This window comes from Silurus meridionalis, chromosome 4 (genome assembly GCF_014805685.1).
Source record: "Silurus meridionalis isolate SWU-2019-XX chromosome 4, ASM1480568v1, whole genome shotgun sequence".
NCBI classification, from domain to species: Eukaryota; Metazoa; Chordata; class Actinopteri; order Siluriformes; family Siluridae; genus Silurus; species Silurus meridionalis.
Window position 1 is genome coordinate 18493359 of NC_060887.1, and position 13222 is coordinate 18506580.

Consider the following 13222-nt stretch of genomic DNA (forward strand, 5'->3'; position numbering starts at 1 on the left):
ACACACATACACACACAAGATTCAAAGGTTGCTTTAATGGCATTACAAATATGGACATTCGTGTTGCCAAAGCATAGAACATACAGACACATAACTCAGGAATAACAATAAACTATAATAATACTGTATATAATATAGTATAAAATGTACAATATACTGTGATATAACTAGAATAATTTATAAAATATATAGAATTAAAAAATAAATAGTTAGAATGAATAAGAATAAAACAAAGAAAACAAAAGGAGACGTATATATCTGTGTGTGTGTGTGTGTGTGTGTGTGTGTGTGTGTGTGTGTGTGCTCCATATACAAGATGACCTGGTCACACACTGTCCCTCACCTGGTGGCAGGTATGTATGTAGTGGGCTGTGAGTGTGCAGCTCTCGCTGTGCTCCCCCCAGTAGGTGGCGCAGTTTATCGGAGGCTGAGATGGAGTTAAAATTAGGAACAATTTGATTCATTTTGGTGAAAAATTGGGTTTGAATGTGTTTATATTAGGTGCATTCAGTGAGGAACTGCAGCTTTGTCTCTACTGTATACAGTAAACACTGCTGGCACATTGTCAGCTTGCGGGGCAGACAGGACTGTCTGTGTTGCCTTGTTTCCATGACCAGAGCGTGTCCACTGAGTCTGTAACCCTAGTTTTGGATCAGTTACTGTGCTCAGCTTCTCGGTCACGCTGTAGTGTCTTTTTAGAGCCAGATAATCCTCTGGAGTTTGGTTTGAGTTTCCCAGTAGCTCAGATACTTCACTCTCAGTGTGTCATTTGGTTTATTCGGACTGGGTTTGTGGGTTTTCTCTGATCCTGAGTCACTGGTGTATTAGTGTTTGATGGTGGTAGGTGAGTGTTTGTTGGTATTGTGTGTGCTGGTGTGGTAGTATAGCAGTGGCTTAAGACCAGTTGGATGAGGGGACTTGCTGTTGCTCATCTCTTGGTATTGCAGAGCTTTATAATGATATGATTGTGGGTTGCTCTCTTTTAGACATTTCCAGAATTTCATAACCCTTTTTATGATGTTTAGGAGAAGCAGACATCGGTCTGGACAGGACCTCAATTGGATGTTTGTCCCATTTGTCAAATTATTGTCGTGCAAGCGATCCCCACACTTCACTGCCACACAGGGCAATTGGTTTGATCACTGATTCGAATATTTTGAACCCGATTCTAACTGTAATTTTATGGTGTAGACAGTGTGCTTTTACTCTCAGTTCATTCACTGCCAGGTTGAACTTTCCAGATGAACTCATGTTTAGTCTGAGGTAGGTGTAGATTTTGGCACGCTCTATCTCATGAGTTACTAACCTAAATGTGTGTTTAGTTCCCTGAGAGCTGGATCTTTTTTGGTCCAGGTTCTGCTGTAGACCCTGAGCAGTGGGAGACAGTAAGACCAGGTCATCTGCATAAAGCAGGAGTTTAATCTCTGATTGGTGTAGAGTGAGACTGGGTCCTGCAGACTGTGCTAACATGGAGGTCAATTCGTTAATGTAGGTGTTGAAGAGTGTGGGACTTGAACAGCAGCCCTGTCTCACCCCACATTTCAATCTCTTTCTCTCTCTCTCTCTCTCTCTCTCTCTCTCTCTCTCACACACACACACACACACACACACACACACACACACACACACACACACAAACAATCTCCCACCGCCCCGACTCTTCTTTCCCAGGCTTTGACGCAGTACAACCACGATGACTTAAAACTTCACTCCCTACACTATAATTATGACTTATTTCGCAAAATATAGTAAGATATCTGACTTTGAAATGTAGTGAAGTAAAAGTCTCCCAAAATGAAAATATTTGAGTAATGTACAGAATGTACAGAAAAAACTATTTAAATACAGTAACAAATTACTTTTACTTCGTTTCTGTCCACCACTGGTATGTGGTGCTTTTTGTGCATCTAACATACAAATGTGGTAAAAAATGAATGAGTAGACATACACATAATTTCAAATAATTACAAAGTAAAACATCCTAAAATTCTTAGAGTAACACACACAAATACAAATAAAGAAGAGACTATCAAATGTGATGTCTAGTAATTATACTGATGTGAAAACAGCCTGGGTTCATGACTTAGAGCAAATATACTGCAAAATATCAGGGTATAGGGGGAAAAAAAATCATGAAATAAATGTAATAAATAAGAAAAGAGGGAAAATATAAACAAAATGAAAACGCATCTGATAAAATGTTAATCATCCCAAAAAAAGAAAAAAAACAAAACATTTAGATACAGATAAATAGATTTAGGCGGAAAAATAAAGTCACACAGCACACACAGTTAATATGATATTTCTTTTGAGGTGAGAAATAGCACAAGATGCATGAATAAAAATTGACACATGGATAAACTGCATGAAGATGAACATACCTGGTGGTATATGAGAACATCTACCTGACTGAACCCTTGTTCTGAAGTGTCTACTTTCATTAAAAAAAAAAAAAGTAAAGAAAGTAAACACTCTAAATTTCAAACTTGACTTCTTCCTTTATCATGGTGTATGATCCTAAAGTGCTTAAACAGCCAAGAGAGCTTTATGTTTAAAGAGTGAACAGGTCAGAGACTTCTGAAGTGCTATTCAGCGATGACAGTGCAGATCCACACTGTATATAAAGCTATGATGTGGCTGCTCTCAGCAGGTATGTATTTGATTTGGAAAAGGAGCAGTTGCAAGATGTACCTCAATTGCTTTTTGGTTTTGCTTAGCAGCTTTTGTTTTATTCACTGCAAAATCTCAGGTAAACCATATACCTACTTACCTATTCTTTAATCGTTTCTAGGATTTTCAGTGACTCGGAAACCCTGAGCTATGACATAATGCTGAGAGAAAGTGTTTATGGTGGACTCCACTATGCCTGTTATTCTGTATCAATATTCTGTTTTTGGGAACCTGCATCAGTCATGTGCTTGCTGAACCTCCCATTCCAGATTTAGTCCCTTTTTGCTGTAGCCTCTACTCTTTTGGGCAGGCTTTTCATTAGATTTTGTAACATGCCTTTAAGAATTTGTGAAAACTTGTTAGTCTCAAGAGCATTTGTGAGATCAGGGGTCTGTGCAGGACACTTGTTTTCTTCCATATTAACCTTGGCAATTTTGTGCTGAAGACCACCTTGGTTCCAATGAAGGCAAATTCTAACAAGTACAATGACATTCTTTACAATTGTATGCAGCTGACTTTGTGCCAATAGTTTAGGGAAGACTGACATACAAGTGTGATGATGAAATGTTTTCTCCATATATTGTATATCAGGACATTAGTAGTAGTATAAGTTGATTCTTGGATGAACACTGTGAATATCTTTGCTCTAGAGTACCAGTTGGAGTCAGAGGTTCGGAGTCAGTGTGAACAGCTGAGAGCCGTTGGAGCGGCACAGCAGCAGGACCACGTTCCCCAGTGCTCAGAGGATGGTCGCTACAGGTGCACTAAATGAATTGGACTGATGTCCTGATGATAATTTTTTTTTATTTATTAAAACCAATGCTTATCAGTGATGAAAACCGATTAGAAATGCGGTGTATTAGACATGACCTGAAGAACATATGTGTTCTCTAGACATGTGCAGTGTAATCGTCTTGGAGAGTGTTGGTGTGTTAATGGAGATGGAAGTGAAATTCCTGGGAGTCGACAGAACTCATCCGTGGTGCATTGTAAGTGGTCAACGTCATAAAAGTGCTTAAATCTAACCCTTATTAAACCTCAAATAAAATGTGGATCATCATCTAGGCTTCGCTTTTCCTGATTCTCATTGCACACTGGCATTGTTTATACATGAACATAACCACACAATAAAATTGTGCCTCAGGTCTGACTTCATGCCAGCTACAGAGACAGAGTGCATTGCTGAACAAAGACACTGTCCTGACACCTCAGTGCACAAAATCTGGTGAGTACCAGCCTGTTCAGTGCGATGGCGCTCTTGGCCAGTGCTGGTGTGTGGACCTGGAGGGCATGGAGATCTATGGCACTCGGCAGAATGGCAGGCCATCACAGTGTGAGTGGATTGTTAATTCAGTTACAGTTAATTTGTATGCAGCTGCATTTCACAGTGTGACTGCCCTAACTGTAAAGAATGTACAAGATGCATTTGCAGACTTCTTCTTCTTCTTCTTCTTCTTCTTCTTCTTCTTCTTTCGGCTTCTCTGATTAGGGGTCGCCACAGCGGATCATCTGTTTTCATACCCCCCTGTCCTCTACATCTGCCTCTTTCAACCCAACTACCTGCATGTCTTCCCTCACCACAGCTATAAATCTCCTCCTTGGCCTTCCTTTTTTCCTCCTTTCTGGTAGCTCCATCCTCAGCATTCTCCTACCGATATACCCCATGTCCCTCCTCTGCACATGACCAAGCCATCTTAATCTCCCCTCCTTCACCTTGTCTACAAATTGACCTACATGCGCTGTCCCTCTAATAAACTCATTTCCAATCTTGTCCATCCTCATCACTCCCAACGAAAACCTCAACATCTTCAGCTCTGCTACCTCCAGCTCCACTTCCTGTCTTTTACTCAATGCCACTGTCTCTAATCCATACAACATCGCTGGTCTCACCACAGTCTTATAAACTTTCCCTTTCACTCTTGCGGACACTCTTCTATTGCAAATCACTCCTGTCACTCTTCTCCACCCTGCCTGCATTTTTTTCTTCACTTCTCTAACACATTCTCTATTACTTTGCACTGTTGACCCCAGATCTCCTCCACCTTCTCCACCTCTTTCTCCTGCAACCGCACCACTCCACTGCCCTCCCTCTCATTTACACACATGTACTCTGTGATTACTCCTACTATTAGTACTCCTATTACTCAGCAAGTACCTCCACCTCTCCAGGCTCTTCTACACCTGCTTCCTACTCTCACCACAAATAACAATATCATCCACAAACATCATAGTCCATGGAGACTCCTGTTTGACCTTCCCTCTTTCATAGGGCTGTATATGCAGTTATTAAATCATCTCTCTGGCTGATGCATGTAACTCCATAAATTTTGTAATAATTGTAGATTTCTTTTTAAAAAATTCCGTTCTTTTAAGTATAACAACTGCTTTTCTATTGTTCTAATTATACATTTCCTTAATTTATTTTACTGATATATGTACCATTTAAATTAAATGATTAAAATTATTCATATTTCATATGCAGGCACCACTAGGAAGGTCCTTGTGCCACTTCCTGCACTGGTGATCTATTCACTACACTACATTAGTATAATATTGTGTTTGACTATTACTCTCAGGCCCAGGTGTGTGCCAGGTGAGGGAGCGTCGTATTATTCATGGTGTTGGAGAGCCATCTCCTCCACAGTGCTCGGATGATGGGTCTTTCCTTCCTGTGCAGTGCAAGTTGATTAACACCACCACCATGATGGTTTTTGATCTGTTACATACCTTCAACAGGTGCGACACTGTGATGCACTGGAATGTGTCAGCAGTGATAGTGATTAAATAATACTTTATATAAGAAATACTGCTTTGATCAAATTTTATTTTATTCGATTTTTTTTAATACTTACTTATTAAGTATGATCGGCAAATCCTAACAGAGCAGTAAGATTATCTGGATAAAAGTAACTTGAGTCTTATTTCCATTAAAAATCCCCTGTTGGGACTTAATATGAAGTTTTCTTCTTAAGAGCTGTCTGAAGTACAGTCCAGTTTAATTAAGCATTTTGTCACTCAGGTATTCTAAGCATAGTGCAGTGTCTAGACACATCTTCTTAAAAAGAAGACCTATTTGTTTGAGACTGTGTAGAACAGGGTGTCCAAACAGTTTCCCAAAGTGACCAGGATAAACCAAAATGTAACCACATTATACAAAAAGCCATTTGCATTTGAGTAGAATATTGCAGCAGGCTATCAAATGACACCTGTGGTGTTAAACAGAAAATTCTATTCATAAATTCAACCTTCAATTATGGACTCAGTATTGACACAGTTTGCTCCCACTATCAAGTAAATAAAAAATACAGAGCCACTTAAGAGAAAAGAAAACCACATTTAATATTCACATATTATTCATCATAAACAACTGTAATTATATGTCAATGAAACATCAGTATCACCTTGTACTTTAGTGTTGGTGTGAATTCTTCAACATTTTATTTCCACTGAGCATTAATGTGGTACCTGCATGTCTTAGATTTCCAGAGATCTTCCAGACATTTAGTGGTTTTAGAAAGGCTTTCCCTGAACTGTCAAGCTACTGTTACTGCGTTGACACTCGAGGAAGAGAACTTCCCAGCTCTGGTGAGACGAAACAGTTTATATTAACTCAGTAACACAAATCTAATTTAGCTGAAATTTTGCCACTGTACTTTTATGCAAATGTGACCTATTTCCCAGTATTTGGTTATTTCGTTTTGGTATAGTTTCTTAATCTGAAAATATCTATTCACTGCAGGACTTGAGCTGCTCTTGAGTGATGTATATGATACAGCTTTCTCAGGCCAGGATGTAGGACGCTCCTTCTCTCAATCAAACATCTATCGAGTCCTACAGAGGAGATACCTTGCTGTCCAGCTGGCCTTGACCGGGCACTTTAGATGTGAGTTTAAATAAATTAATCAGTATATAAGTCAATCAAAATTACAAAGTGTGGCTGGACTCTGGAGATTGTAACAAAGCAATTGTGGTGTATCTGCTGAATAAATTACAATATCTGTTGAAAAGTTATTGAATAACCATAATGTCTTATATTGTAGGTCCAACCCCCTGTGAGACTGAGCGCTCTTCAAGCTTGCAGGCTGCTAATGTCTTTGTGCCTTCATGTGATGCTCGTGGAAACTACTTACCAACCCAATGCCAGACTAATGGGCAGTGCTGGTGTGTGGACTCAGATGGCAAAGAGATCTTTGGGACTCGACAGCATGGACTTTCCAACTGTCGTGAGTTTTAAATAAAACATAGCCAGTTATGACAACACAGATATTTTTGGAGTTGTTGATTTTTACCTGTAGCAAGGCATAAATAATTCAGAGTTTACTCGTTGTTTAATCATTGGCAGTGTTTCATGTTGATGTTTTTCAGATCTCTCTCTTTAAAGGCATCATGAAATAGTGATAGTGGTTGTGAATTGTAGAATTTGATTACCATGGTGCTAAATGGAGCAGTAAAAACTTGGCAAGCAAAAATACTTATTTCTTTTGGTTTTTAGCCATGGCACAGATGTTCAAATTATAAGCCGGGTTATTGATAAAGAAACAACAATTGTACTCACATTAGGATGCCCCAGGAGTTTTTGCTTGCCAAAACTCTTGTGATCATAGTATGTCCAAAAAGCTTTATTCTTCCCACATGGTGTCTTTTGGATCTGAGCTGTTTTCTTTCTTGTTTATTTAGGCGCAGGAGCAAAAGACTGCCTCTCTGAAAGGAGACAAGCACTCTCCAGGCTTTTTTATGGTCCATCTGAATTCCTCAGCCAGAATAATGTATTTTCAGCCTTTCTGGCCAACACACAGAAAACCTTCTCTCCACTTTTGCCATGCAGCCTAGAATTCCAAGAGCTTCTGGCCAAATCAGGTCTATCCAGATCTTTGCCAGAGTCAGAGCAGTTGGATGTTGGGGACATCCTGGCTGAGATTATCCATGGATTGTTCCCCACAGGAGCTCTTGCATTAAAGGCCCTGACCCTCACTACTAACCCTAAGAGACTCCAGGAGAACCTTTTTGGGGGCAAGATCTTGAAGAATGCAGGCAGTTTTAACTTTACTGGTACTGTTGGTGCTAGAGGGACTTTGAGATTTAGTCAGATTTTTAGTCAGGTTGGTTTGATCCAAAATGGTGAGGACCTTCTGCAGCTAGCCATGTTCTTTTCAGATGACTCTGAACGATTAAACCTCGATCAAGAAATCTCAGATTCTTATGGACGCTCCGTAAACCTTAAGCGCAACAGAGACTTGATCAAGCTTATTGGGACCGTCCTAGAAAATGACCAATTCTTTATTACACTACAACAGACAATTACCTTGCTCAAAGCAGAAGATAACACCCAGCTAGAACCAATTTTCCGGGCAGTGTTTCAAAATGACATTTGCAATTCAGCTGCTACCCCTACATCTCTGTATGTGCCCCAGTGCACTGAAGATGGCCAGTATCAAGAGATTCAGTGCCAGGGCTCTGAATGCTGGTGTGTTGATGCTAATGGACTGGAGGTTATGGAGTCACGGTCTACTGGTTCCAGACCGAGATGCCCATCCAAGTGTGAAAAGGAGCGCAGGATGGCCATAGGAGTAAAATCCAGCCGGTCAGCAGGCTCTGAGGTGTTCATTCCTAAATGTGAACAAGACGGAGAATACGTGCCATTGCAGTGCCTTGGAAAGAGCTGCTTTTGCATGGACCACACTGGAGCTAGACACAACACATTGAGCTCTGGCATCTCTCTGCAGTGTGAGTAGTAACTCTGAATAAAGGCCATGACATGTTTGATTATAGGGCAGGCATAACAGAACAGGGCAGTTCATGTGAGGGAACATGAAGGGTAAACCCCAAAGAGAAGCTTCCATGGACATTGTAGACATCTGTGCACAAAGGAGTTCACAAAGGAGCTCTTTTTACAGACTGCTATAAGGTGGTAAAATTATTATTAACGTCAAATAGCACTCTTGCTCAAATGAAACTATTACTAAACAGCTACTTAGTGATGTGCTAAAGATAATGATCCTTGAAGAAAAGATTATTTGATTTGTCAGGATCATTTAGACAATTAATAACACCCATAGTTTTTTGGTTTGTCCTTCTGGATATGTAACTATATATAGCTTTAGTTTGTCTTTCTTTGCAAATCCTATTTAAACCCTCTTAAAGTGTTTTTCAACCAGAAAGGGTTGCATATACTATGTAGATGCTCTTTTAAGTAGCAAGATCCTAAAGATACTCAGTGTATTGTTAGAACTGCTGTAAGCTAATTATTTATTTATTTATTTATTTTCAGGTCCAACGGATTGCCAGGTTACTGCAGCCCAGTATTTTCTAAACACAGTCACTTCCATTCTGTCCAGTCCTGCTTCAGTATCAGATATATCTGATGTCTACATCCCTCGCTGTACTCCGGATGGCAGCTGGCACCAGATCCAGTGTGATGGCCCTCCCGAACAAGTCTTTATGTTCCATCACGAGTGGAGCCAAGTCAACAATGCTGGGAAGCAGATGCCTGTATCTGAACTCATTCAAATTCTGCAAGAATACAAAAGAAATTCAGAAGCAATGAAATCATTTGGGGGCTTCATCCTTGCATTATTTCAGGCAAGACATCAGAAAGTGTTTCCTTCTTTGGCCAGGTTTGACACATTTTCAGAAGTTCCATCTGAAGTCCTAGAAGGCAATGCTGAAAATGTTTTTGGACCATCTGTTTTCCTGAACCCACTGTCCCTATGGAGACTTCTCAGAGGGGACACCAACCAGTATCCAGGTCCACTGTCAGATTTCAGCGCTCCTCTAGGTCACTTTGACTTGCGCCATTGCTGGTGTGGTGACCAGAATGGAGCCATGATACTTGGCTCCAAGGCTCCAGTCAACCAAATCCCAAAATGTGAGTATCAACCATAGGTATGTTCAACCAAATATAAATTCACTAAGTTTTTACAGGTATAACTACAATTTCTATGTGTCCACGGTTTTGCAGGTCCAGGGCCATGCTCTCTGTCATGGGATCAGAGCAATAGCTTCTTGGCAGATGCAGAGAGACTGATCTCTCTATCCAATAGCTCTCATATACCTGTGGGTTATAGCTTCCTCCTGGCAAAGAGTGTAAATCTGAGTTATGATGAGCTGCAGCAGGGAGCCAGTCATGGCTTTCAGATTTCAGACACTCTCTTAAGTAATACAAACTCTGCCCTGCACCTTGCAGCATACTCTAGTATGTAACTTTTGGTTTGATTCCATTTATATTTTACCTTTAAATCTATTTTCACTGATGATACTGTATGGTTTTCTATTATATTAAAATATATATATATATATATATATATATATATATATATATATATATATATATATATATATATATATATATATATATATATGTGAATTCGCTCATTTTTTCTCCAGACCTATTTAGTAATTAACTTCATAACACTGAATCATAACACTGTTTGAACTGAATCAAGATAAAAAATAATGTCCATGACATATGGTAGTTTTAAATGATTGCTCTTTGCTCCAGCCCTTCAGTTTTACTGGCAGAGCATCCAATTGGCCAGTGGAAAAGACAGTCAAAGTCTGCAGTTTGGGTACCAGCCATATAGCCCACAGTGTGATGCATTTGGCCAGTGGCTGCCTAGTCAATGTCATCCAAGCACTGGTAAGACAAGTTTCTAATCTCTATCAGTTATTATCCATGTGAAAGCTGTTATTGTTTACAAAATTATATTTATTGGTTTGGTTCTTTTATGTCATTTATAATCTTCTTTAAATGAGAATACAGTGTTCTTATCACCTGCTATTAAGACGCATGTAATATAAAAAAAAAAAAAACATAGAAAAATAAATAGGCCAGAGTTATAAATGTTTCAAATTCATATAATATTTCTGGCTGGATATTTTGTTTGTATCAGATATAGACATATGTTTATAAGTCATCTACATTGTCATTGTTACTCTGCAGGTCAATGTTGGTGTGTGGATGATGATGGAGGTTACATTATTGGATCTCTTACTAGTCGGTCCATACAGCCCCCACAGTGTAAGTAATATACATATTATTTCCTTTGTGTTTAAAGCTACAGTTTTCTGTACTATTTTATGTAGATGTACAGCTGTAAACTAACTTGGTTTGACTTGCCATTGCACATGAGCAATGTTTATAGATACCATTAATCCATAGGGGTGTTAAAATCACAACAATGGATGTTATTATGTCATATGTGTTTTTAGGCCAAAGTACATGCCAGAGAGCACAAGCTCAGTTCAGTATGTCTGTCTGGAGTAAGGCATCCTCCAACATGTCTGTTTCCTACAGCCCATCTTGTGAGGAGGTGTGTTTATTTTTACCCAGACATGTTTATTCCAACATGTAAAAGTCATCCAGTTATTATTATAATTCAGGGTTACACCTATGTGTGTGTGTGTGTGTGTGTGTGTGTGTGTGTGTGTGTGTGTGTGTGTGTGTATATAGGATGGTGATTTTTCTGTGCTCCAGAAGTATGACCCCAGCAGCAGTGTTGCCTTATGTGTCAGTCCTGCTACTGGAGAGGCCATTCAACAGGCCACACTTAGCCCTACAGGAGAGCTACAGTGTAACATCATTTAGTTGTTCTTAACACATTAAAATTTTCAGTTTACTGCTGAATTGATAAACACTATATATATATGTTCTGCTAATAATTAAAGCTACAGTAAATATCTTTTTTATGAATTTTTGATTTAAAATAAACACACTGAAATATAAAGTTCCTGTGCTGACAAAAAGAAAAAAAAAAAAAAAAAAGAAATATGGTTCATATTCTAGCTATACGTTGGATGTTATCATGCTCTAGCTTTAGACACAAATGAAGTCTGGTGAGCTGACAGTTAGTAAAAGGACAGCAAGTCCGTGCTAATAATATCATAAAGCTAATAGGTGATTGTGAAAGACAAAAAAACTTTATAATGAAAGAAAAACAAGCAACAGAACATTTCAACCACTGTACTTTAGGACGTCTGCACAACACTGTAAATGTCAGAGTAGGAGAGGGGATGGTGGTGGTGGGGGGGTTGAGTCAGGATTAATTCAGGCTCGTCAAATGATGTATGTCTGTTTTTTGTTATTTACTGGTAAAACGTTTATACTGTAGTTGGACTGTAATTAATATCACAAATCATGACCCACAATAACAATGATTAATAAAAATAAATAGACATTCTGTGCCTTCCAAATGAGGATGGGATCGCTCATTAGGGCCAAACTTACAATTATACGGGAACAAACTTAAAGGCAGTAAACGTATACATTCTTTTGTTACTGCTTTATCTGTTTTAAGCTGCTATGAGACAATGTCCATTGTTAAAAGTACTATACAAAAAAAGGAATTGAATTGAATTGAAATATGACTTACAGTATATTACTTTTTTACAAGGTCTATTTTTGGGCAATTTGTTGTGGCAATACAGGCCCCAGTTGGTGTTCTCTTCAGAGGAAGCTGTCATCTGAACGTGAGACAGGTATTGGCTATAAACCAGAGTGTGTGGAAGATGATAAGATGTTCACCCCTCAGCAGTGCGATGAGGATTATTGCTGGTGTGTTTCTGAAAGTGGCCGGGAGATCCCCTTCACGCGCAGTCCTCGCTTAGTGAAAACACCTTCTTGCGACAGTATGCAGTTTCCACTTCTCTTTTTTTTTAAGTTCTACTTTGAATATTAGCAAAGCATTTACATCACAGTTGCTATTTAAAGGAATCTGTAAAATGGCCCTTTTCTTTTGTTTTGTGTTAGCTCCTCAGTGCCCTCTTATCTTCAGGGTCTCTATATCCCATGGAGCTATTCTCTGTGGTAATGACAGTGTGGCTGAGAAACAGAGGCAGCGCTGTGAAGTTTTCTGTGACCAAGGTTATATAAATGCCCTCCCTGCCAAAACATTCTTGTGTGATCCTGTAACCAAGTCCTGGTTATATGAAGCTCCTCTGGCCTACTCTTGCCAAAGTAAAATTTGCACACAGTCATAAAACATAATCATTGTAAAGATTCGATTGTCACATTTTTTTACTTTAAAAAACACCCAGAATGCATTGCTCCAAAAACTCGCATGTTGTTCTCAGGAGCTCAGCCTCTGCAGACTGTAGAGGTATCCACAGTGTTGCAGTTGTCTCTGGCAGAGGATCAGCAAAGCTGCAGTGTTCAGAGTTCTCTGCTGCAAGCATCCCTTCTGTTTAACATGAGAGCAGCAGGACTCTGCAGCTTACAGGTGCTCACTTCTCTTCATACACTTTAGGCTCTGCTGCAATTGTTCAGCTTTTAAAATATATATATATTTTGTGTTTGATTGTGGTTTAGTTATCTTCCAATCTATACATCTCAATTTGTGACGAGTCATCTGTCTCCTTGGAGTGTTTGAGCCCGCAAAACCTCACTGCTTACATCACTTTTAAAGCTCGCATCTCTGATCTGCCAGTCAGCATCCTGCCTGATCTCCATGACATTGGTAAAAACAATGATACATACAGTATGTATCATTAATATATATCCTTTTTTCAAGTGGAGATTTTGAAATTTCAATGTGAATATTCCATTTTGTAATAATAT

At 39.2% G+C, this 13222-nt stretch overlaps 1 protein-coding gene across 1 annotated transcript in view; it reads left to right on the plus strand.

Annotated features, from left to right (window-relative positions):
* The first annotated feature begins 2595 nt into the window (after window positions 1-2595).
* The window catches only part of tg (thyroglobulin), a 34026-nt gene continuing 23399 nt past the window's right edge, over window positions 2596-13222 (plus strand). The window contains exons 1-19 of the mRNA XM_046846091.1: window positions 2596-2650; window positions 3321-3429; window positions 3565-3659; window positions 3815-4003; window positions 5247-5406; window positions 6149-6255; window positions 6410-6553; window positions 6711-6893; window positions 7348-8394; window positions 8939-9535; window positions 9629-9862; window positions 10169-10306; window positions 10610-10687; window positions 10879-10979; window positions 11120-11240; window positions 12094-12294; window positions 12416-12622; window positions 12739-12884; window positions 12974-13121. Coding sequence (XP_046702047.1) covers window positions 2596-2650; window positions 3321-3429; window positions 3565-3659; window positions 3815-4003; window positions 5247-5406; window positions 6149-6255; window positions 6410-6553; window positions 6711-6893; window positions 7348-8394; window positions 8939-9535; window positions 9629-9862; window positions 10169-10306; window positions 10610-10687; window positions 10879-10979; window positions 11120-11240; window positions 12094-12294; window positions 12416-12622; window positions 12739-12884; window positions 12974-13121 — 4060 coding nt within the window. The remainder of the gene's footprint in view (window positions 2651-3320; window positions 3430-3564; window positions 3660-3814; window positions 4004-5246; window positions 5407-6148; window positions 6256-6409; window positions 6554-6710; window positions 6894-7347; window positions 8395-8938; window positions 9536-9628; window positions 9863-10168; window positions 10307-10609; window positions 10688-10878; window positions 10980-11119; window positions 11241-12093; window positions 12295-12415; window positions 12623-12738; window positions 12885-12973; window positions 13122-13222) is intronic.